General features: G+C 38.3%; 1 protein-coding gene across 3 annotated transcripts in view; it reads right to left on the reverse strand.

Annotated features, from left to right (window-relative positions):
* The window catches only part of cntnap3 (contactin associated protein family member 3), a 97,014-nt gene that overhangs the window by 40,907 nt on the left and 28,966 nt on the right, over positions 1–27,141 (reverse strand). For all 3 annotated transcript variants that reach the window (XM_063014529.1, XM_063014530.1, XM_063014528.1), the window contains exons 3-10: positions 25,914–26,107; positions 23,621–23,768; positions 18,599–18,796; positions 14,800–14,960; positions 12,271–12,405; positions 8,102–8,363; positions 5,844–5,987; positions 1,685–1,850 (exon numbers count right to left, since the gene is read on the reverse strand). In XM_063014529.1, the coding sequence (XP_062870599.1) occupies positions 1,685–1,850; positions 5,844–5,987; positions 8,102–8,363; positions 12,271–12,405; positions 14,800–14,960; positions 18,599–18,796; positions 23,621–23,768; positions 25,914–26,107 (1,408 nt within the window). The remainder of the gene's footprint in view (positions 1–1,684; positions 1,851–5,843; positions 5,988–8,101; positions 8,364–12,270; positions 12,406–14,799; positions 14,961–18,598; positions 18,797–23,620; positions 23,769–25,913; positions 26,108–27,141) is intronic.

Here is a 27,141-nt window from a genome sequence, read left to right on the forward strand (position 1 = left end):
TGTCAGTTCCTAAGGAACAATTCCCAAAGTAAGACTGAAAATAATTTAGGTCTTTCACCGTCTACCGTACATGATATTGTAAAGGATTCAGCAAAACTGAAAAAGTTTCAGAGTAAACATGACTCTGTCCCAACTTTTTAATCGTTGAAAGGATCAAATTCTTAATGTGTTTATATTTACAAAATTAAATATTACATTGGTCAGTGGAAATGTTTTCTTTATTCTTTTGTCAGTTAAATAAAAATCAAAGAGAATTAATTTATTTATTTTTGTTTTTATTAACATATTATTTATATTTTGCATATTAAAAATTGTCCCAGCTTTTTTTGAAAATAGAGTTTGTAGTACTTCACGTTTGATTTTAATGACATACAGTGGCCTGCACAGAACCCTGACCTCATCCCCACTGCACACCTTTGGGATAAATTGGATTGTTGACTGGGAGCCAGACCTCTAATCCAGCATCAATGCTTACTTATCAGTGCTTACTGAACAGCTCCATGATCAGGCACTGGCAATATAAGTGTATAAAGAGCTTTTTAGCCTTTTCAACATCTTATTAATACACTATATGGTCAAAAGCATACATACACTCCTCCTAATGACTGAGTTTAACTTTGTGACAACAATTTAGGGAAGGCCCTGTTTTAGAATGAAACTGTGCTACTGCGCACAAAGGCAGGTCATGAAAACATAAACTCTCTATTTTCTCTATTTTCTCTCTATTTTCATTGGGTCATTTTGTATAATGTAATGTGAACAAAAATCTGTGATTTGTTCATTTTCTCAAACTTTTTATTGAAAAGACAAAGGCCAAAGAAATAACTGACAGAACTGATTGTAGTTTCTAAATCTAAACAAACTTTAAATTTAATGCCTGAAGTGCAGTCAAACAAATTGAGATGAGGCAAAACAAAAGTGAAAATTTGATTTAATATTCAGGATACACTGTTTTGAATAATTTCACATTAAGGTGAAGTGGTAGCAGGTAAGGTATCATGACTGGGTATAACAGGACTACTTTGGTCAGTCTTGCAACGATGGGTTTTTGGCAAATGTTATGAGAAAATTGTCAATCAGTTCAAAAGGAACAATTCTTAAAGAAAGATTGCAATTAATTTAGGTCTTTCACCATCTACCGTACATAATATTGTGAAAAGATTTAGGGAAACCAGAGTGGTAAACATGGCTCTGTTCAACATTTTCAAGTGTTGCAAGGATCACATTGTAAATATGTTAATAATTACAAAATACCAATAAGTTGGTCAGTAAAACAGTGGAAATATTTTCTTTATTTATTTGTCTCTTTAATAAGGATTAAAGCGAATTAACAAACCACAGATCCTTTTTTTTATTATTTATTTACAGAACCTGTAACAGAACCCTGACCTCAGCCCTATTGAACACCTTTGGGAAGAACTGGATTGTTGACTGGGAGCCAGACCTCTCATCCAGCATCAGTACCTGACTTTACAAATGCTTACTTTGACTGAACAGGCACACCTTCCCACAAATACCCTCAGAATCTAGTGATTTTGGAAAACGTTCTCAAAAAAGTGGAGGCTGTTATAACTTTCAGTGTATTACCATGCATGGTCAGGTGTCCACATATGTCAGCTAAACTAAATGAGACAGAGGTTTATTTATTAGACACATAAAATCTGCAGTCACAGACGGCTCATACCTGTCAATGATGCCACACACGTCCACCTGCAGGCCACTGTAGTTTCCCATCAGCATCTGCTGAACCTTGATAAGATCCACTAAACTCTCGTCCATGTGGATGAGACGCATGCAGCCATGGAAAACGTCGAAGGAATTCCTGCAGCCGTAATTTGCACTTGGACATCCTGTGGGATAGAATAAGGTGAATTAAGAGAAATGATTAAAACTGATGCTTAGCATAAAAATAAATAAATAATCATTGTCATTCTTCTTCTGTTATGGTCAAGGACTTGGCCCTCTCTGATCATTTTTGTGTCTTCTTTGAAATGCTGATCACTCCAGATGCTCAAACTAGCTCTGTTTCTGTTAAGAAAAGGTGCATAAATGAAAGCACTAGTTCTCTAGTTTATAGAGGCCATAGCTATATCACCAACTTTAATTGCAGAGTCAGTTGATGAACTCCTGGATAACTTTAACATGAAAATATTGACTGTCATGGATGTGGTTTCCCCTGTAAAAGTCATGAAAACGTTGAGCAAACTCTGAAAAGAGAATGCAGGAGAGCTGAACGTAAGTGGAGGAAAACTAAACTTCAAATCCACTATGATCTCTATAAGCAAAGCCTTTGTAGTTTCAACTCGGAGTTATGCAGGGCTAGACAGCTGCACTTCTCTAAGATCATTAACAGAAACATCAACAACACCCGCACTCTATTCAACGTGGTCGACAAGCTTACAAATCCTCCAAATCCTCCAAGCTTACAAATCCTACAAATCCACACCAGAACTTCTGTCCACAGAGAAATGTAATTAATTTGCTCATTTCTTCTGTGAAAAAATCCAAACTATTAGACTGACCATCAACGCCACTCAGTCAAACGATGAAACCATGCTGCCCCTACAGACACCTAAAAATAACATGACTATTATGTCACAATTTAATACAATAGACCAAAAAACACTGGAGAAAACAGTTCAGCATCTTAAATCATCGACATGTTGTCTCGACATACTGCCATCTGAATTTTTTAAAACTATTTTTAACTCTGTAAAAACTGATTTGCAACAAATAGTTAATGGCTCACTAGAATCAGGTGTTTTCCCAAAGTCACTGAAAACAGCTGCCATTAAGCCATTCCTAAAAAAGAGAACTCTGGATGCGTCTGTGTAAAACAACTACAGGCCGATCTCAAATCTTCCTTTCATAGCCAAGATCATTGAGAAAGTTGTTTACAATCAAGTCAGCAGTTTTTTGAATTCCAGTGGTTATTTTGACAAATTTCAGTCAGGCTTTCGAGCTCACCACAGCACTGAAACAGCTCTCATAAAAGTGTTAAATGATCTACGGCTGAATACTGACTCGGGTAAAATATCAGTTCTGGTTTTACTGGATCTTCGTGCTGCCTTTGACACTATAGATCATAGAATATTGCTGGATAGGTTGGAAAACTGGCTTGGACTTTCCGGAACAGTCCTTAATTGGTTCAGGTCTTATTTAGAAGACCGGAGTTACTTCGTCACTATTGGCAGCTGTGAATCCGACAGGGTGGCTATGACATGTGGAATCCCCCAGGGATCAGTTCTCGGACCTCTTCTGTTCAATCTTTATATGCTGCCATTAGGCCAAATGCTACAGGCTAACAACATTGATTACCATAGTTATGCACATGACACACAGATATATCTGGCTCTCTCACCAGATGATTACAGCCCAATAGATTCACTGTGTCAGTGTCTGGAGGACATCAATAACTGGATGAGCCAGAATTTTTTACAGTTAAATAAGGACAAAACAGAGATTGTTGTGTTTGGTAGCAAAGAAAAGAGGACCAGTGTCAGTGAACACCTCAGTTCCCGGGCTCTAAAAACCAAAGACCAAGTCCGAAATCTTGGCATTCTAATAGATTCAGATCTCACATTCACCAGCCATAAAAAAACCATCACCAAAACAGCCTTCTACCATCTTAGAAATATAGCCAAAATCAAGGGTCTAGTGTGCCAACAAGACCTAGAGAAGCTGATCCATGCTTTTATCTTTAGTAGGGTGGACTATTGTAATGGTCTCTTAACTGGACTTCCCAAAAAGACCATTAAACAGTTACAGCTCATTCAGAACGCTGCTGCTAGATTTTTAACTAAGACGAAGAGAACTGAGCACATCACTCCAGTTCTAAAATCTCTACACTGGCTTCCAGTTAGTTACAGAATAGAATTTAAAGTGCTGCTACTGGTCTATAAATCACTGAATGGGTTCGGCCCAGAATACATCTCAGAAATGTTTAGAGAATATAAACCCAGTAGATCTCTTAGATCCATGGACTCAGGTCAGCTAGTTGAGCCCAGAGTCCAAACTAAACATGGTGAAGCAGCATTTAGCTGTTGGGCTGCATATAACTGGAACAGACTGCCAGGAGATATTAGATGTTCCTCAAATGTAGAAATCTTTAAATCCAGGTTAAAAAAATTTCTTTTTTCTTGTGCCTATGATTGAGCTCGAAATTTTTGCTATTACCCTCATTTTACCATATTTCTTTTAGTTTTTCATGCTCTTCTAAATTGTAGTGTATATTTTACTATATTTTCTTTTAGTTTTCATGTTCTTAATTTTTTATCTCTCTTGATTTAATTTCATATTCCCTAAATTGTAGGTTATACTTTACAATATTTTCTTTTAATTTTTCATGTCCTTAATTTTTTTTATCTCTTTTGTTTGAACTTCATGTTCTTAATTGTAACTAAATGTTTGCAAGAAGTCTTTCTGAGGTTTTAGATCTCAGGAATGTTTTAATGCTTTTAATTATTATTATTTTTTCCTTATGTAAAGCACTTTTAATTGCCACGGTGTATGAAAGGTGCTATACAAATAAACTTGCCTTGCCTTGCCTTTATTATTAGTGTTATTACAACCAAGTCCATCAGTCTCTGTCAAATATATCTCATAGAAATAATAACAACTAACATTTGCCTGCTATAACAGCCTCCACACTTCTGAAAAAGCTTTCCACAAGCAAAGTTCATGGTTATTTAAACAAGACAATGCCAGACTTCATTCTGCACACACTACAACAGCATGGCTTTGTAAACACAGATTCCTCATAACTGACGCAATTACGACCTCTGTGGGCTGATCGACAGTGCCTGCACAGAGACGGGGGACAATGGGGATCAGTACATGGCTCTCCATATGCGAGACCAAGCTCCATAAGTAACCTGCCTCAGGTGCAGACTGCACATGTGTCAGAAGGGGCTCTCCCTCGGTCAGAAGTGGAAGCCACAAGCAGTAGAGAGGAAGCACAGTGCAATCGAGTAATTGGACATGACTAGATTGGGAAGAAAAATTGGGGAAAGAAATGCAAAAAGAAAATGTATGGTGCAACAATGGCAACCATGGACTGTTGAGAAGTCTCGTATCAAGCAAGAATGGGGAGAAATTCCACTTGTAAAACTGGAACAATTAGTGTCCACAGTTCCCGAACCAATAAAAAGTCTCATTACCAGAAAAGCTGATGGAATAGAGTGCTAAACACACCTCTGTCCCATTTTTTTTAAGTGTGTTGCAGGCATCAAATTCTACATGTGTTTATAATGACAAAATACAAAAAAAGTTGATAAGTGAAAACACTGGAAATGTTTTTATCATTTAAATAAAGATTCAGGATGGTTAACAAATCACAGATTCTTCTTTTTACTTAATTTGGCAAACTGTACTTTTTTCTGAGGTGGGGTTTGTATTTAAAACAGGACATTTTAACCATTGAAGTAATCCAGATGTGTTGTTAGTGCTTAATCTGATCTGGGATCTTCAAAAATTAAAAAAATTTCCGCACTTTTATATTTTCGTAGGAAACGGTGAGGGCAGGAGGAGTAGTAATTGGTCAGGTCTGAGAGCCTGAAAGAGAGCTTATAGTCCGGATTTAGTGCCATCTGATATCCACCTTTTTGGACCACTCAAAGAAGCTTTAAGGGGAAGAAGATTTTCATGTGATGATGTGAAAGCGGCGGTGCATCAGTGGCTAGATGCTCAACCAAAAACATTTATTTGCTGATGGCATTAAAAATTCATCAGAAGGTGATTATGTAGAAAAGTGATGTCATTTGTTTTTGAAATTCTAAATAGTTTTATAAAGTGTAGAAACTTTTTGAAGAACCCTCGTAATTAAAAAAGTTAGTAATCTGTACCTCCTAAAAAGAGATGACTTGCAGGTATAACTGAGAAGGACGTAGTTACTGCAGATGAGTCTGATTTGTCCACTGACAGGATCAGACGACCTCGACGGAAGCTTAGATTCACAGAGTGCCACTGACCATCATTCAGTGCTGAACCTGTAACAGAGTTATATATAGAGCTGATTTTTTCAGTGACTATCAGTAAAACATGTTTAAAAATATATATACATAAAATCTGGTATGCCCTTTCATTGATTATTTTATAAGCTAAACTTACCATACAGATTAACTTTGTGGGTATACAATTACTGACTGTACTGTCTTAATGTCCTCCCCCCACAGTACCCCATTTATCAATCAGAAAAGACCACCAAGGGACACTCGGTTTATTTAGATGGTGAAGCGTTCTCAGCATGCAATGATGCTTAAATGGTAATGACAGGGTTTATTGGTATAGATCTAGCAAGTTGTTGGGATTTTTAAACACCTATTTGTTAATGCAGGAGGGAGAATAGTGCAACCAGGGCTACAAAACTACAAGTGCCCTGTGATCAGAAAGTGTTCCCTAATAAAAAACTAAAAGTGAACAGTTCTAACCTCTACCTGTACACCTATGCTGAGTGCTAAAGAGTTTAAACAGTATTTAAAGATCCAAACAACACTGTTGCACCTGATACACTCATAGTGGAACAACACACACTACTTGTTATTATCATTCAAGTTCTGAAAATGGATCACCACCCAAAATGATCAGAGGAGGTTCAGTTGGTGTCCCTTTGATTGATAAATGGGGTACAAAGAAGCAAGTCAGTAACTGTGTACCCACAAAGGTCATCTGAATGGTAGATACATAGCTTATAGATAAGTCTATGCAAACATTTGACTTGAACTGTAGCCATGTATTAAAATGCAAATATTATCTTAAAACGCCTGACACAAATGTTAGAATGTGGATAAGTAAGGCCATACGTAATTCATGGCCAATTCGCTGTGAAATTCAAAATTTGTGTTTAACATTTTCCATTCGCGTAGCATTTAAGTTCCTCACATTTACTGGTTAGTTTGCAATATGAGGCGGTCCTAGCAATCCTAGGGCAATTCAGTTAGCAATCAGTTAGTTAAAATGTAATGTGTAATGTGAAAAATGTGTAAAGCAGCTAAAAACACAGCTCGGATAACTGAGTTCTCCCAACTTCCAACCAATTGGGGGGGGGGGGGGGGGGGGTCAAAACACAGATGAGAATTTCCATCTTTGAGATATATGTTCTACGTTTACATTCAACCATTAAGGTGGGCTGTGCTGTGTATTACAGCTTCTATTTATTCTGTCATTTAATTTATGAATGTCACTTTTCTTTTAAAATCTGTTAAATCTGTGATTTTTGAAAAACAAGCTCCATGAAATTAAGCACATTTTCTCGTGAATTTAGTAATTGGGGTCCAAGTAATAGATAAGTCTATAAAAACATTTGACTTGAACCATAGCCACGTATCAAAATGCAAATTTTATCTTAAAACACCAGACATAAACATTGTAGAATGTTTATAAGTAACAGTCCTAGGTCCACTTGTTAGGCATTTTATGATATGATATAGGGCCAAAAGTATGTGAACACCCTTTCAAAATTCAGCAGAAAGTCTTCTGACTATAGAAGCCATACTAAATTCACGAGAAAATGTGCTTAAATTCACGAATCTCGTTTTTCAGAAATTACAGATTTTACGGATTTTTACAGAAAAGTGCCACATTTCACTGCAGTCATTGAATAACAATCATAAATTTAATGATAAAATAAATGGAAGCAACAATACACAGCGTAGCCTACCTTAAAAGTTGAATGTAACTTTAAAACATCCATCTTAAACAAATTCTCGTCATGTGTTTTGACACCGAAACCACCACCCCCCAGCCCCCACCTGCATCCACAGAATTGGTTGGGAGTTTTCCAAACTCAGTTACCCAAGTAGTATTTTTATCTGTTTTACATTTCGACATCTTAGACATTTTGACTAACTGATTGCAGTAGGATTGCTAGGACCACCTCATAGTGCAAATTAACCTTAACGTTTGAATTTCACAGCAAATGGCATATTTCACAGGTAAAGACTCCGTAATGCAATTTTTTACAGCCATGAATTAGGTAGGGCCTTACTTATAGTGGATAGCTGTTTATAAACTTTTGTATATGATGTTAATATAAACTAGACCCTGTTTGATGTAATTTTAACACAAAAGTCGATCTGATACTTGTGGTCAAGTTACCACTAACCTGATGCACTGTCGGCCATGACCCTCCCAGCCTTGTAGATTTGCATCCTCATTCTGCCCTCACTCAGATAAACCCACAGTGTTCCCTCCTGGTGCTGGAGGTCAAAGGTGATAATGAGACCCGCCTTGTTCCAGGTTCTGAACTGTAATCTTAGCGACATGCTATCACGCGCTGACGTCCACGGCAGCTGAAGGAAACTTTCAGAGCTGGAAAACGTCACTGGCACGTCGACGTCCTCCAAACAGGAGAATGTAATGTTTCCCTGAATAAAAGAGAGATACAATTCTGGATGTATTGTTTATCTGATATTCCTAATCATGATTCATATATATTTAAAAGGCTTTAATATCTGCTAGTACACTAAAACAAATAGTCATTTAAAAGTTTCATGATTAAATTTTTAATATCATTAAAATTAAATAGAACAGAAACTTTGTCATTGTACATAGTACAACGAAATACTGTGCTTCTCAACTAAATGAATATAAATATAAAAGAAAAACAACAGCAACAAGAAAAATTTGATTGTGCACTTAATTGTGTCAAATCATCAAGAACCACTAAGATAAGATAAGATAAAATAAGATAGCCTTTTATTATCCCACAGGGGGAAATTTGTAGTGTTACAGCAGCTTTCAAGAATACAAAAAATATTAGTTAAATAGAAAGTTAACCAAATATAGCACAGTTATTACAAATATTGCACAAAGTACAGCAGGTACAGCAAGTATTGCACATAATTAAAAAGTAATTGCACAGAGAAGTACTAAAAACCAAGTTAATTATTGTGACGGTAATTATCTACGTTTGGGGCGGTGCTGGTTGTATAGCCTGACAGCAGAAGGAAGAAAGGAGCTGCGGTATCTCTCCTTTGAGCAATGCAGGTGCAGAAGCCTGTCGCTAAAAGAGCTGCCCAGTGCAGCCACAGTTTCATGCAGCGGGTGATCAGTGTTCTCCATTACGGATGACAGCTTGGTCATCATCCTTCTCTCCCCCACTGCCTCCACTGAGTCCAGGGTGCAGCCCAGGACAGAACTCGCCTTTCTAATCAGTTTGTCCAGTTTCTTCCTGTCTGCTGCTGTCATGCTGCTGCCCCAGCAGATAACACCATAGAAAATGGCTGATGCCACCACCGAGTCATAAAAAGAGCTGAGAAGGGCCCCCTGTATTCCAAAAGAACGAAGCCTCCTCAACAAATAGAGTCTGCTTTGGCCCTTCTTGTACAAGGCCTGTGTATTGTCCGACCAGTCCAGTTTATGGTTAAGGTGAACACCCAGGTACCTATAGGAGTTAACAATCTCGATATTCCGTCCCTGGATGCTCACCGGTTTCAGTGGATGTGGTTTAGACCTTCAAAAGTCCACCACCAGCTCTTTTGTTTTGCTGGTCACTACGTCATTACAATAACATGATTTGATCATATTGTTATTACTTTTTCAAACGTAATTAATCAAAGGGTCTGTGCAGCCCTTTTCCAAATTTTTATTTATTTATTTATATTTTTCTCCAATTTTTTCTCCCAATCTAGTCATATCCAATTACCTGATTGCATTACGCCTCCACTCTACTAATGTTGACCTCCACCCTGATTGAGGAGAGCTGTGACTAACACATGCCCCCTCAGACACGTGTGCAGTAGCCGACTGCATCTTTTCACCTGTTTGAGGTTTTGTGTATGGAGAGACACACCCTGATCAATTCATTATTCGTCATCTTTGTGCAGGTGCCATCAATCGGTCAGCAGAGGTCATAATTGCATTACTTATGAAGAATCCCCTTCGGCACAACAGCCAATTGTTGTCCGTGTAGGTGCCCAGCCTGCTGGACTGCAGAGCTGAGTTTCAAACTACTTATTTATTTATTTTATCATTACTATTTTTATTCTAACCATTGACAATTTGCCTATTGCAACTTACATGTTGCTTGCACCAGCCTGCTTAGGAAAGCTGAGACCACCCAGCACCCCCTCCAACATGCCTGAAGTCACACATTTTTTTAACTGCCAGTGACAGAGTGCACTAGAGAGCCACATTGCATATGGAGAGACATGCTATTCCTCTTATAAATGCCTAGCAAATGTACAGCAGCAATGTCAACCCAGTCAACCCCCATACTCAGGAACAGCCCACTGTTACCTTTACATGTCTGGCCAGGTTGGTAGCCTGGCATTCAACCTTAAGAGCTTGAGATCTCAGCGGTGGTGGGCTAGCACATTAGACCACTTCACCTTCTGAGTGCCCAAAAATAGCTTTTTAATGGCTCTCAGTACAAAAAAAATTGAATAAAGTCGATTACCTTCATCTAAATTATCTCAGGGCAGAAAGTAGTCGGCCTGTTGTAGTCCAAAATAATCTGCTAGTCCCAGAAGCTGTAGTGGTAATGAACACTAATGCACCACACCTGAAATTCGGGCTACTTAGGCAAACCCTGGAGGACAATGCAGACTTGAATCATCATCCATACTCAGTTGTTAAGGTAGTTGGCTGGTGTGCATTCTTCCTTGCTTTTTTAAAAGAGAGCTCTTTGAGCTCTCACTATTCCCAACAGCTTGCAAACACTGCCACTCATTTCTGCATTTATGGAAGTCATCTAAGATTCCAGAATCACTTACGGTATCGGTTTATGAACTGCCTCCCCTTTGTTCTTCCTATTCTTTCTTTACCTTTTAACTTCGGGAGAGAAGTATTAGGACTTTGACCCTATGTGAGCTGACTGATGGGACAGGTAGCTGGTTGGTTGGCAGTGGTCGAGGTTCCATATAGCACCCTCTACCGATAACTGATTGATAGGCGGTAGAATCGTAATAGGGAAAGAGTCAACTCCTTTATGTCTTCCCCTCACTTAACTGAACAGTTCTTGTCTTTAAAGCTGAGCATGAAAGATTACTGTTGTTATGGATTGCCACAGTGGATTATTCATTCACATTTTTTATTTTTAAAAGCTCTTCCTGATGCATTTCTTCTATTTAGTCAGTCTTTGGACCTGCACCTAGGGTGCACTGATGTTTTTTCCCCAAATGGCTTTCTGTATTTGTGAGCCCAGCCTGGGATTCAGACCCTTGGAACTCAGGCACTGCTGTTACCTGCAGCATAGCTCCTACCATTACACCACACAGGCTTACTATGTCTGAAAATCAGATGACTTATAATTTATATGTGATTTAAACAATTTGACAAGGATTTAAGGAATTCTCAAGACCTCTGTTCTTTTTTATCTTGTGGAATAACAGGATTTCAGCAAAGCTTTGAAACAGTTAGTTGGAAACTAATTATATATTCAGGTCCAAAGGGCCATGGTTCAGGTCCAAAGGGACATGGTTTCAAGAGTTTGATGTGAGGAAACTCCAGGGATTTTCTCAGAGCCCCATTTTCAACTCATGAAAATATTTTAAGGTGAATTGAAATGCTAAAACCAAGCCTTTTCATTTAACATCACTGCCTGACCTTGCAAATGTATTTTGACTGAGCAGAAATTCTCCCCCATCCCCCCAAAAAGAATCTTGTGAAAAACCTTCCCAGAAGCGCCTGACCTCTCAAACGCTCTTATGTCTACACAGTATGATTATCTAAGGGGGGGCTGAGGTGGTCGAAGCCCTGCAATTGACTGCCACCCTGTCCAGGGTATTACTAGCTTGCACCCAGTGTTTTCCAGTATAACCGAACCTGCCCCACCCTGACAAGACAAATAAAGACATGTGATGAAAATGAATTAATACATATGAACAACTACATACTTCTTTTTCTAATTCATTAAAATTGGTAACCGGGCTCAGGCGGTGCAGCAGTTCAAAACTCTCTGTAGCCCCCCACTACAGAAAGTTAGAGCTTACAAGTTTGAGGCAATGCTACCAGCCTAGCTCGGTGGCCAACAGACACAACTGATCATATCTGAAAAAGAGTTTGATTGTTTAAATAGTTTCTTATTTCCGCTGCTGTCTGGTTGAGGCGCCAGCACAAGTAAAGAAGAAACACAGAACATAGCACTACATCGTTCTGTGAGATTCTGGTGTAAAGAAGTGGTTACAATTGCAAGCGCTAGTCTGCGGTCTTCCTCTGCCAGTGTGAAGGTCGTAAAAGCGGCACAGGAGTAACAGGGAATTCAAAATGACCAAAGTAAAGAAAACAAGGCTACAAGTAAATGCAAATTGAAAAAACAGAGTTTCAGCTTACCTTAATGGTGAGTCGTTTTTCTTTGGCCAGTTCAATCACATTAACGTTGTTGTACAGCACGTTCTCCAAACAGCCATGGAATTTCCTCCTGGAGTTTTCAGAAGTCCTTACTGCTGAAACTCCACCGAAGCTGATCTTATTAAAAAAGGATTGTCTGATGTCAGATTACCTTCAAGAACCTTCAAGTTTGTTTTTTAAAGATGACCTAAATATTACACACTGAGAACATATCAATATACAAGATTAAGTATACATCGATCAGCCATAACATTAAAACCACCTCCTTGTTTCTACACTCACTGTCCATTTTATCTGCTCCACTTACCATATAGAAGCACTTTGTAGTTCTACAATTACTAACTGTAGTCCATCTGTTTCTCTACATTTCTTTTTAGCCGGCTTTCACCCTGTTCTTCAATGGTCAGGACCCCCACAGGACCACCACAGAGCAGGTATTATTAAGGTGGTGGATCATTCTAAGCACTGCAGTGACACTGACATGGTGGTGGTGTGTTAGTGTGTGTTGTGCTGGTATGAGTGGATCAGACACAGCAGTGCTGCTGGAGTTTTTAAACCCAGTGTCCACTCACTGTCCACTCTATTAGACACTCCTACCTAGTTGGTCCACCTTGTAGATGTAAAGTCAGAGACGATCGCTCATCTATTGCTGCTGTTTGAGTTGGTCATCTTCTAGACCTTTATAAGTGGTCACAGGATGCTGCCAAGGGGGCGCTGTTGGCTAGATATATTTTTGGTTGGTTGACTATTCTCAGTCCAGCAGTGACAGTGAAGTGTTTAAAAACTCCAGCAGCGGTGCTGTGTCTTATCCACTCATACCAGCACAACACACACTAACACACCACCACCATGTCAGTGTCGCTGCAGTGCTAAGAATGATCCACCACCCAAATAATACCTGCTCTGTATTGGTCCTGGGAGAATCCTGATCATTAAAGAACAGCATGAAAGGGGGCTAACAAATCATGTAGAGAAACAGATGGACTACAGTCAGGATTGTAGAACAACAAAGTGATTCTATATGGTAGGTGGAGCTGATAAAATGGACAGTGTGTGTAGAAACAAGGAGGTGGTTTTAATGTTATGGCTGATTAGGGTATATGGCCTATTCTAAACAGTAAATAATTTTCTCATAAGTAGTTCACTGATTAAAACAAGTACTTCTATAAAAAAATTTATATAAATGATCAGGACCTATGGTTCATCACAACATAAATTTAACAGCTAGCCCACTGTGCAGGTGAATCCATATTGTGTTTGCTCAGAACAGATATAAACAAGTACCCTACAGAAATGACTAAAGACAATAAATGCATGAATTAATCATAGCTGTTTATGATTTTGTACTTTTATAAAATGCATTTTGCATCAAATAATTGCCAGCATCAGTCAGCAAGACGTTAATCTGTTGGGAACTCAAACAATGATCCTCATCATTTACAAAGGTATTTGGGATGGAAGCTGATGAAAGCACCAAATTCAGAGACAGATTCATCATTAATAAATTGTTCAAATTATCCATTATCACAGTTTGGTACACCTGATATGCAAGCAGTAGAAATATAACTCCACTATTAGCCAACATATTAGCCACAGACGTAGCCTTTGTTTTGCTAATGCACAGATCTGATTGGCTTTAAAGGGCTGGGTTTCAAATAAAAATTTAACCCTTCCTCACCAAACACTTCCTCATCCAAAATGTGCACTTGGAGACATCAATGATAAAAAATATGGGGCAACCTTAATTTGTGACAGTACCTAATTCACGATCACTCTAAGATTAAACCTTTAGTACTGCATGGGAATCAAAGTACTTGTTAAATTTCTTTGGCAAATTTCAATTCATATTTTTTGTTGATGTTATTATTACAGTATTATTCTTTTGATTTAAGAATGGCTGGTGAGGGTGCTCAGGTGGCACAGCGGTAAAACACGCTAGCACACCAGAGCTGACATTTTGAACTTGTCTGCCATCCGTCAGGCTGGGTGCCTACACAAACAACGTCTGGCTGTTGTCCATTCAGGGCGGGTGCCGGACGGTGCTGGCTGATTGATGCCGCCTGCACAGAGTCGAGGAATAATGTGTTGATCAGGGTGTGTCTCCCCGTACACAAACTGATCCACATATGAACGCGCCTCGTGCAAGTGCAGTCGGCTACTGTATACGTGTCGGAGGGGGCATGTGTCAGACTTGCTCTCCTCAACCAGGGTGGAGATCAACATCAGTAGAGTAATGCAATAGGGTAATTGGATATGACTAGATTGGGAGAAAAATTGGGAAAATTCCAAAAAAGGGAGAATGCCTGGTGGTCATCATTATAATGCTGCCCACTAAGAAGCCTGTCCACAGGGCAAGTATAATAAAAGACTGATAGCTCACAGAATCACAGAATCCATGGCTAGGTTTTCAGCTTTGCTTGCTTTAGTGTATGCTTGTATTTATTCAGTGTGTAAAAAAGAAAGAGACTATAATATTTTTCATTTTACTAAAACATGTGACTGTGGGTGCACCTCGTTCATCTCAAAGTGACCCTGGTGTTCAGGGAGCTGGAGCTGCTGAGTGGTTTTATCTACTGTGAAGTTAAAGTGTCCTTGGTGTTGCTCGATGCTGACATGGTGCCAGTGTTGATCATCCAGCAGGCTGCCCAGTGCCGCCCCGGTGTGAAAATAACCTGCAAAGATATGAACGTGCAGATGAACACATGAGTGGTGTAAAATTAGGAGATTACAACAATTTATTTACTAGTGGATTTACCAACAGAGAAAGGATTCCAGTGGTAGTGCTGAGACAACAAAGTGTTGTATTATTGGGCCAATGAATCAGACCCACAGTGACCCTTACCAGGATAAAGCGGTGGTATGAATGAATGAATGAATGTTTGAATACTTCCAAAGAGTGGAATTGGATTGCAAACTTCAGCACACATTCACTTTTAGAGTAACCCTCTATGGCCAAAAGTATGTAGACACCCCTCATGATTTTTGTGTTTATCCACTGCTAACAGTTATATACAATAAATTACAGAAACTTTATGCCTCCAACGTTGTGGCAACAAAAATGTTTAAAATTTCCATGCAAGCTGGAAATGCAAGTTTATTTTGTGATGTTTTATTCATATATACAACAAATCAGGAGTCATTTAAGTTTGTATTTCTACAGGAACTCATTTTCAATATTTATTTATAGTCCATAATAATTCTCAACAACACCCTCCCTCATGTACAAGCTTTAGGTATCATGAGAATGCAGTGCATACTGGAAAATAACAAAATGCAATACATGAGCGCTCAGGTTTCACAGAATGAAATTACCCGAGCCTACTACTGCTGGAAATCAGGTTACGACTCCCCAGAGGGGCTATCAGTCAGTCGGGAGTCTACATACAGACATGATTGGCTATGTCTGAGGGGACGGGATGGCTGAAGCCCTGTAATGGATTGGCATCCTGTCCAGGGTGTGTTACTGCATTGCGCCCAGTGATTCCTGGGAAGCTGGGGAAGCTGGGCCCACCCTTACCCCACCCTTACCCTGAAAATGAATGAACGAATAGTTACAATAAATGGAAAAATCTGGAAACAATATATTGATCAGCAAGCTGAGGGTCCAAGTTCCACCACTGGCTGTCTTTGGGGGCGCTAACCCTTAGATGCTTGGACTGTATCTACTATCGGTTGTAAATTGCTCTGGATACAAAAGCCTCAGTTACCGAGTAAATACACAAGTTAACCAGTACCTAGCAAAAGATAACATTTAGCTAAATTCTAATAATTCCCAAAAGTTAAATTTCTAAATTGCTAAATGTAGTCCTGACATGTGTAGCTAAATTCTAACCTGCTAAATGTTGTCCTGACACTTGTAGCTAATTTCTAAATTGCTAAATGTAGTCCTGACATTTGTAGCAAATTTCTAAATTGCTAAATGTAGACCTGACATGTGTAGCTAAATTCAAAAATGCTAAATTTAGTCCTGACACTTGTAGCAAATTTCTAAATTGCTAAATGTAGTCCTGACATGTGTAGCAAATTTCTAAATTGCTAAATGTAGACCTGACATGTGTAGCTAAATTCTAAAATGCTAAATTTAGTCCTGACACTTGTAGCAAATTTCTAAATTGCTAAATGTAGTCCTGACATGTGTAGCAAATTTCTAAATTGCTAAATGTAGACCTGACATGTGTAGCTAAATTCTAAAATGCTAAATTTAGTCCTGACACTTGTAGCAAATTTCTAAATTGCTAAATGTAGTCCTGACATGTGTAGCAAATTTCTAAATTGCTAAATGTAGACCTGACATGTGTAGCTAAATTCTAAAATGCTAAATTTAGTCCTGACACTTGTAGCAAATTTCTAAATTGCTAAATGTAGTCCTGACATGTGTAGCTAAATTCTAACCTGCTAAATGTTGTCCTGACATTTGTAGCAAATTTCTAAAATGCTAAATTTAGTCCAGACATTTGTAGTTAAATACTAATAATTCTCGTCATTTGTAGCTAAATTTTAAGTCACTAAATTCAGTCCAGACATTTGTAGCTAAATTTTATTAATTCTCGGCATTTGTAGTAAAATTGTACATTGCTGAATTTTGTCCAAACATTTAAAGCTAAATTGTAAATCATTTAATTCCCAACATTTGTAGTTACATATAGTTAAACAGTTATAGCTAATTTTAATTCCTGACATTTGTGGCTAAATTCTAAATTGCTAAATGTAGTCCTGACCAGTGTAGCTAAATTCTAAATGGCTAAATGTGGCCTAGACATTTGTAGCTAAATTCTAAATGGCTAATTTTAATTCCTGATGTGTAGCTAAATTCTAAAATGCTAAATGTAGTCCTGACACTTGTAGCAAAATTCTAAATTGCTAAATTTAGTCCTGACACTTGTAGCAAAATTCTAAATTGCTAAATTTAGTCCTGACATGTCTAGCTAAATTCTAAAATGCTAAATTCTAAATGGCTCATTTTGATTCCTGACACTTGTAGCAAATTTCTAAATTGCTAAATGTAGTCCTGACATGTGTAGCTAAATTCTAAATTGCTAAATGTAGTCCTGACATGTGTAGCTAAATTCTAAATTGCTAAATGTAGTCCTGACATGTGTAGCTAAATTCTAAAATGCTAAATTTAGTCCTGACACTTGTAGCAAAATTCTAAATTGCTCAATTTAGTCCTGACATGTCTAGCTAAATTTTAAAATGCTAAATTCTAAATGGCTAATTTTGATTCCTGACATTTGTAGCTAAATTCTAAAATGCTAAATTTAGTCCTGACACTTGTAGCAAATTTCTAAATTGCTAAATGTAGTCCTGACATGTGTAGCTAAATTCTAAACTGCTAAATGTTGTCCTGACACTTGTAGCAAATTTCTAAATTGCTAAATGTAGTCCTGACTGTGTAGCTAAATTCTAACCTGCTAAATGTTGTCCTGACATGTGTAGCTAAATTCTAACCTGCTAAATGTTGTCCTGACATGTGTAGCTAAATTCTAAACTGCTAAATGTTGTCCTGACATGTGTAGCTAAATTCTAACCTGCTAAATGTTGTCCTGACATGTGTAGCTAAATTCTGACCTGCTAAATGTTGTCCTGACATGTGTAGCTAAATTCTAAAATGCTAAATGTTGTCCTTACATGTGTAGCTAACTTCTAAACTGCTAAATGTTGTCCTGACATTTGTAGTTAAATTCTAATGTGCTAAATGTTGAACAGCACACACACACACACACACACACACACACACACAGGAAACTGAGTTTCAGAGACAGACGTGATAATTGTTTGACGGAGTCAGCAGCAGAGCACTCATCAGCATGTGTCTATTTCTGGCAAAGTGAAACAAAACAGACCAGAGTTCAGAAGAAAAACAAGAAGATCTTGGGGCGTTTTTAACTTGTTTTAATTAATAGAAAGACTGAAGTGTTTATCAAGAGGGTTCTGTTCTAGGCTGAATAATATCTCACAGACCCCTGTACAGAGAGATAAAGATCTTGTTTTGTCCAATCAATTAATGCATTTAGTTTTTGTCTTTAATTTCTAAACATCTGGTCAATTAGTTTGATATCCAAAATTCAAATTGTGCCAGGCACTGCACTCTGAGTATTTCTACAACATGGCAAAGAAAGGACGAGCCAAAGCTGCAGTCACTGAGCTAATTTGGCATGTCTTCTATAAGACAAGCAAGCGCATGCAGATGGCATTCCGAGTGGCAGAAAACCAAACTATTTCTATACCAAAGCTTGAAGGACATAAAATACATCCAACACAAGGATGCCTGGGTATCAATACAGTGTAAAAGAATCATCAGTGTTATTACCTTTTCTGAGATGTAGAAAGAGTTTCCCTTTGATTAGCTCCAAAGTGACAGTATGGCCATGTTTTCCTTCCATGTGCATCAGGACCCCGGAGTTGTGGACAGTTTTGAAGTTCATAGTCAGCAGATCTTTAGGTTGCGGGTTGGTGGTCGGATTCAAGAGCAAGTAGCTGCTTCCATCAAATCTAGCAATGTTTGATTCTAAAAAAGTACACAGCAAAAAAACAATAATGGAATTCACATCAGCAATCCATGTGAATATGAAATCCATTTACAGCATGATCACACAATTTCAAATGATTTTGTAATAAGCGGGTCACACCTCGCCACGACAAAGTCCAGCTAGATTAGAAAATAAGAACCCAACTGTAAGACACTTAACCAAGGTAAAACTATACTGATGCCTAAGTGCTACAAACAAATGTCCACAATTACAGACATGAGAACAGAAGGAAAATCCACAGCTCAAATCAAGAGGGGAGATACAAGAGATAGGGGAGTAGGGGATATCGCACTTCACACGCTCACCTAGAAAACAGAGAAAGAAAAAAACGTCTACCCCACAGGGATATAAGTATGCTGCCCCAGCAAAGAAAAGACAGGTAACCATACGGTCAGCTTACTGGTGCATCCAAGATAAGCCCCCAGCAAAATGCACAACCGCAAAAAGAAAATATGAAAGGAAAACTATAAAAGCTTGGTCGTCACATAGACCAGCTACTCAATCCACCAGCCCATGGAAGCCCAGGATCTAGAGGAAAAAAGGCATGGAACTTCATGAAACTGAGGACTAAACTAAGAACAAAAATGGACTGTTACTCCACACCTGACACTACCTACATCCAGGATGGATATCGTTTGGAAGCCCACTGCAAAGTTGAAAGGCTTCCTGACTGAGCTCCCAGAAAAAGTGGTCAAATTTCCTAAAACGTGACTGTCAGGCACAGGAGCCACATCTTCTCTACTAGGACAGAAAGACATGATTGTTGCATCTCCTAAACTGTAACTAAACAAAATGGGGGCATTGTCTCTGCTGGACTTTAAATGGGACTGCGACTGACTGGCATAAAAAATTTGGACCGACGAGCATGCCAAAATTGATGACTGGCAGGTACTAGGACAGAGACAGAGACCCTGTACTGTACACTGAGACTGACAGGCACAAGGTCCACATTTTCTAAACCATGACTGACTGGCACAGAGACAGAGTTTTATCCACTGTATCTAACAAACTCAGAAGCCATGTCTTCTACACTAGGGCAAAGGGGCCACTTCTTATCCACTGTGTCTGATCCACTGTGCACAGAAGTCAGGTCTCCAACAAAAAGACTAACAGGCACATGCCACCCGAGGACCATGTATACCAAAACTGAGATGAACACCTCGTTCACTTAGACTAAAAAACCCAAGGACACTTCTACTCCACTCTGACAGTCAAATAAACAGTTTTCATCTTCAGTAGTCCTGGCAGGCACAGAGGACACACCTCATTCAATAACTGAAGTTAGAATGCAAGGCCATTCTTGCAACTGAATAGCAATAGTTCTGACTTTCACCATTTTTTTTTATTTGGCCAAGCCTCTGAGTCATGTCCCGAAACCAGATGGTCTCTTCAAGCAAGGTCGGCTAAACTAAAATGATTGGTACTCCAGTCCATATATTATTTCTGTGAAATGTGACACAGAAAGACTCTAATATAATTACAATTCGTCTTCTAGATTCTGGACACGGTTGTGTGTCATCTAAAAGTTGAAAGCCCTTTTGGATTCTTTTGTTCAGTTTTGCTCAGCTAATGGAGCAATTTAAAGCAGTGGTGCAGGAACCATTGTGTAAGAATGGATAATAAAAATGGTCGATAGAGAAAATAAGTCAAGATGAGCGATTGCTGTACATCTACACTGTGTGGTCAAAAGTATGTAGACCAGGAGTCACCAACAAGGTATGCGCAAGGTCCGTGTACCTTTGGTAATTCGTTTTTCACTTTAAATCCCAAAGTTGAAAAACAAGAAAACGGGTCGTTTTTCGTTTCAAAAACCAATATTGAAAAACGGGAAAACGGGGCGTTATTCATTTTAAGATCAAAAATCAAAAAACAAATAAGCAGAAATTGAAAAACCGGTCGTATTTTAATTTTCCAAAATCAACTTTTTTTATCAGTTCAACCAGAAATAAAAGTGCAAGCGCGTGCACGCGCTGACATGCGTATACACGCTTCATATAAAGTGTAAATCAGGTACAAGTGTTGAGAAGACGGAGCAAAAAGTCATAATAACGTTACGCCGCGTCCCCTATTCTGACTTTTGTGTCTGCCATACTTTTGCCTGGCCTTGTAATTCACACAAGAACTATTTATCCTAAAAAAAATAGGGGGCTATTCTAAGAAAAAAGAATGCTGCATTATTTTTTACATTATTATTATTATTATTACTGTATAGGACTCAGTTCTGTAATACAGGCATAACTAATCGTACATGTCACATAGTGGTGGTAAATTCGGTTCATTTTATGGACTCGGGTTAGTCTGAGTCACTCAGTGATGTGATTCGGTTCACTTGTACTGACATCTTGATTGCGACTGATTTACTGCATGAAAATGCATCCAAATATCACTTATCTTCCGTGCACTCAGAGCCAGTGCCAATCAGAGGACTCATAGGATCCGGGTTAATTGAGATCTCAGACTCGTGATTCCTGATTCAGTACAAAGATTCGAATCCTTAACCGAGGCGATTCAATATTTCTTGTTCTCGGCCAATAAACATCCAAAAATTATGAACTAACTCTGCAGTAAACAAGGAGCAACAACAATCAAATATATTTCAAGTTATTTGGTAAATAATAAGCAGAACGCTGATTGAAAAAAAAGCATTAGATGTTGTAATAGTTTCACCGTGACATGTACCATTAGTTATGCCTGTGTTACAGAATTTAGTTCTATAGGGTAATATAACAGGGGACGCTGCGTAACGTTATTATGACTTTTTGCTCCATCTTCTCAACACATACCTGATTTACAGTTTATATGAAGCATGTATACGCACGTCAGCGCGTGCACGCGCTCGCACTTTTATTTCTGGTTGAACTGATAAAAAAAGTTGATTTTGGAAAATTAAAATACAACCCGTTTTTCAATTTCTGCATATTTGTTATTTGATTTTTGATCTTAAAACGAAAAACGAATAACGCCCCGTTTTCCCGTTTTTCAATATTGGTTTTTGAAATGAAAAACGATGCCTTTTCTTGTTTTTCAACTTTGGTATTTAAAGTAAAAAACGAATTACCAAAGGTACACGGACCGCGCAGACACCTGGTCACAGGGCATGTTCTAAAATAGCACTAGTGACCATAGAGCTCAGTCTAAAAATTATATTTCTGTTGCTGTTGTTTTTAAATGAATAACACTTGCATTGATGTAGATTTAAAAATGACAATACTAAAAATAAAATTTTAAAAACAAAAATGTTTTATGTTTATATGAGCTCTGATCTTGTCTGTTCAATATCATGCGCAAAACAAATGTCCATCTCGCTCTTTGCTGAGACAAGCAAGACAAGCAAGCAAGCTTGTCTTTCTTATTAAGAATAAGAAAGCGTTTTCGGGGGAGGTTCTAAAAGGAGCAATGATGATAACAGCAAACACTGTTTTCAAAGACGAGAAGAATACTCCCGATATCACCTTCACTCTCTCCGATGAGTGGGGGCAAGTACGATGGTTAGAAGAGTGTTGGCTATGTCCGGGATCTTAACAGAGCAGCTGGACCGGGATCTGGTTATGTGTAGTTGGTTTAGCATCCAGTGCGACAAGTCCATGGACAGCAGCAGTACAAACATTGGACAAAGTTTATGATTTGTTCAAACATTTTACAAAGGTAGTGATAAGTACAAACGAGACGTGATTTGAAGATGTGAAAGTTAATGATTTCCTAAAAAAACGTTACAGGTGTAATTTGTGCTTTCAAATATTGAAACAGATTAAGATAAACAGAAATACATAATGTTACATATTTAAATATACACTGATCAGCCATAACATTAAAACCACCTCCTTAATTCTACACTCACTGTCCATTTTATTAGCTCCACTTACCATATAGAAGCTCTTTGTAGTTCTACAATTACTGACTATTAATGAAGCATCTGTGGGACCACCTTGATCATCATGTTCGCTCTATAGATCCTCCCCCACACACCCTCCAGCAGCTGTGGGATGCACTGCAATCAGCATGGCTCCACATACCTGTGACAACCTACCAGGACCTTACTGAGTCACTCCAAGCCCGTCTAGCTGCTGTCCGTGCTGCACACGAAGGTTACTCTGAATATTAGCTGGTGGTCATAATAATGTGACTTGACTGTGTATAATGTATTTTAGACTTCTGAATCTGCTACTATATTTTATTAGATCAATTGTAGACAGTCCACTACCACTAGGATCCAGGGTTAGAATTCCCAGTGGTGCTGTTGGCTGATCGAGCGTCTACATACAAACATTATTGGCTATGTCTGAGAAGCGGATAGGATATTTGTAGTCATATAAGACGTAAGATAAAAGACAAGGGCACATAAAACAACAAGACTATAAAAATAAAAACAATTTAGCACCTAATATACGTAGAAACATATTGCATGTTCTTCACAGTGGTGGTATTATTGCAGAGTGTAGCAGGAAGTGTAAAACTAACGCTGGTGAATAGTAATAAAATGCTCAAGTGATGAGAACGCTGAATTATTGCACAACAATAATTGTATTCTTCAAAGATATGAGTTCCAATAAATGTGTTCCAAGTTCCAAATGAAACAAAATGAGTTCTGAGTATATGTGCTTAGACAGTCTGTGTGTGCGTTCGAAACAGACTGTGTGTGTGTGTGTTCAAGAGTTCAACGGTCTTGATGTGCCAGCATGTTGTGTGCCCTGTTTGAGGGAACTGAGTAATCTGATGGCCTGCTGGAACAGAATCTGGACACAAACAGAACATTTCTGGTGTAAACAAGCCTTTCTGGTTTAGATTTTCTGAATTCTACTTACTGTACTGACAGCCGTAAGCCTCCAGTCGTAACCCGACTCTTCCATTGGGATTCCAGTCCAGAGGTATCAGACGAAGAAACTGGGTGAAGACCGGATGCTGGAGCTTATATGCTACCACACTGTCAGCATTGGTGTTCCCTAAGAATGCCTATAGAACAAAGGATGGAAATGTAAATTTATATATTTATTAGGATTTTTTGTCATGTTTTACAAACTTTGTTTACATTCATGACAGGAACGGTAGTTACTGGTTACACAAGATTAATCAGTTCACAAGTTTAATGTCAAACACAGTCATGGACAATTTTGTATCTCCAATTCACCTCATTTGCATGTCTTTGGACTGTGGGAGGAAACTGGAGCTCCTGGAGGAAACCCACACAGACACGGGGAGAACATGCATACTCCACACAAAAAGGACCCGGACCACCCCACCTGGGGATTGAACCCAGAACCTTCCTGCTGTGAGCCGACAGTGCTAACCACTGAGCCACTGTGCCGCCAAGAAAATGTAAATCCAAATCTCAGACTAATTATGCATGTAGGGATGTTACATTGATGTGATTTTTGTGTGATTCTGTGTTACAAATAAAACATACAGAGCCTTTATAGATTACTTTGTCTGGTGTGATAACCTTGCATTGGTGCAGTAATAAGTGGCCGAAATGTTATCATGAATTTAATTATATTGTCAATATTGTCACAATTGGGTGCTCGGGTGGCACTCCAACACACCATTTACAACAATAATTAGAATAAAATTTTATTTATAAGCGTTTTTCAAGATACTCAAGGGCATTATAAAACAACAGACATAAAACAGCACATTAATTAATCATAAATACATAAATATATGAAATAAGACACCACGCAACATCAAATGTACTGTAATGTAATAGCAGGATATTCCGCTAGCACACCAGCGCTGAGATTCTGAACACCCCCGTTCGAATCTCGGCTCTGCTACCAGTCGGCTGGACGCCATCTAGTGGGCACAACTGGCAGTGCCTGCAGCAGACACAAATTGGCCACCGTGTCTGCTGGGTAGGGGAAATGACATGGGGTCTTCAATTGCTGTGCAAGGACCCTGGTTAGCAGATAGAGACGTCTGTGCAGAAGCATGGGCGTAAAGAAGGTGTCCACTAGGACTGCGCACATGTCGGAGGAGGCGTGAGCAGCAATATACCCTCCTTAAATGCAATAAGGGATCCACAGCAGCAGAAGACAAATTGACTAAATAAATCAGGAGAAAAAGCATAAATAAATAGAAAATAAACAACAACATGTAAGCAATTTAAGTACCTAGCAGGAAAATTAACTTTAAAAAGGTGGGTATATAACAGGTTTTTTTGAAAAAGGAGAGTGACGAGCATGCTTGAAGGTGCAGTGGTAAAGAGTTCCAGAGTTTAGGCCCTGCAACACTACAAGTTCTATCAAACAAAGAGCAGATGGAAAACAGAAGACCAAAAAGAGCGTGAAGGACAGTGCTTAACTAACCAACAAGTTAGTGAGATGAGGGGGAGCCAGGCTATGGAGAGATTTTAAAGAAGAAACCAAAAGAAGGATTTTATACTGGATGCAAAAATAAACCGAACAAACATGCACCACTGGCTGGGTCTAAAGGAGGGAAGTTGACAGGGTCTTGTTACTGCTGCAACTGTGACCTCTGCTGGCTGGTTGAGGCTGGAAACTCACAGTGAAAGCATGTGTGTCCGAGGGGGAACGTAATAGTCTCTCTCCTTAGTCAGGCCAGGAATGATAGACATAATAAAAGGTTGTGTAATTATTTTTTTATATATTTTTAAGATTCACCCTTTTAGTGGTAGACGTATTAAAAAATCCAGGCAAATACACTTTCGGACTTTCACAATATGCAGACCATGTACAAATTTTTCCTAGGCAAAAATTTTCATATATACAAAAAACAGAGAAATAGCAGAAATAAAAATAAAATAAAAATAATAAAATATAAAAATCAACTTACAGTACAATACTGTATGTGTGAAGTGCAGTGTGGCATGTAAACAGAGTAATGTGACATGTAAACAACAGGTCAGTTATAGTTATTAATAAGTTTAATGGCATTTAAACTTTTACCAATTGCGGAACTAGTAAGGGTGGAAATAGGACCTAGGAATGATGTTTTCCCATCTGGCTTCCTAATGTCCAATAAACTCAATGTTGAAACCATTTTTGTCACCTTAGATTTCTTTAGTTTGTTCTAAAAGTTGTTAAGGAGTACACATTTGTTATATAGTTTTTTTTTATTATTATTTAGGATGTAGCTGCTTACCCCAATGCTGCCTTCTTGCTGGAACTGTTTCCAGTTGTGTCCTGTGTCACTAAACATGAGGTGGTACCGAGTTACCCAGTCTGAACTGCCATATCTACCCTGGGTAGCAACAGCTGTCACCTCAGTTCTCTCTCCAAGATTAATCTCCAACCACTGATACTTGCTGGAGTCGAGTGGAGACCATCCACCAGCACCTATAAGACAGATGATTTCAGATTAGATTGATTGGATGTACTCAATATGAATAAAAATGATCATAAAGTAAAGTACTACATATTTTGGGCCATTTTAAATGTTTACCATAGTAGAAAAGAGGGCAGATATTCTTTATATAATAATTAAAGTGAATATAGGGTACATGATCCAAAGACACCTTTCCTAATTAATGTGTTGAGTATAGAAGCATCAAGTAAATAAAATCAATAATTTTAATACAACTTTGTGGCAACAGTTAAATGAAGGTTCTTTTAGTGTTTATATGCTGAGTGATCTTTCACATTTGGTTTAGATTAGAGATCATTGTAGCCTTTGTTATAATTTTGATAATAAAAACCTAAAATTCTAATCCTTACTCCAAGTTAAGACAGTAGGAAATATGCAAACATAAACTGTTATGCTGCTTTTTACAGGTATTTATTTTAAAACAGCATGAAGAAGAGATAATAAAGTTTGCATTATTGACCTGCTAATTTCTAAATGGATGCCTGAAATTTAATCTGACATGGTGAAACATTTAAAATGTGTGACTAAAAAAATGTGGAAGTTTGCCACTTTGAGAAAAACTCTACAAAACTGTGCAAGAAATGTGTGAATTCTACACTCTACAGTCCATATATTCATACAATATTTAGAGAATCCAAGAAATGTCTATGCGCAAAGGGCAATTTTGCAAAAAAGAAAAAAAAACTTAATGCTCGTGACCTTCAATCCCCTAGACATTACTGAAATGAAAAACCAACATGCTTCTGTAATAAATAGAACCACATGGTTTGGGAAATACTTGGCAGTCAACACAGTTTGTCTACTGATGTAACAGCCTGTACTGTGGTCTGACGAGTCCACCTCCTAAATTGTTTTAGGAAATAATGAACTTAGTTTTCTCAGGCTAAGCTGGCATCCACTATACCATGGGGATGTAATAGCGCCAAAAGACTTACATAAGTTGCACATCATTAAAGCTGGGAGGTACATATGCATTTGGACCAACATACGCTGACGTCTAGACAAT

This window comes from Trichomycterus rosablanca, chromosome 18, assembly GCF_030014385.1.
Source record: "Trichomycterus rosablanca isolate fTriRos1 chromosome 18, fTriRos1.hap1, whole genome shotgun sequence".
Taxonomy (NCBI): Eukaryota; Metazoa; Chordata; class Actinopteri; order Siluriformes; family Trichomycteridae; genus Trichomycterus; species Trichomycterus rosablanca.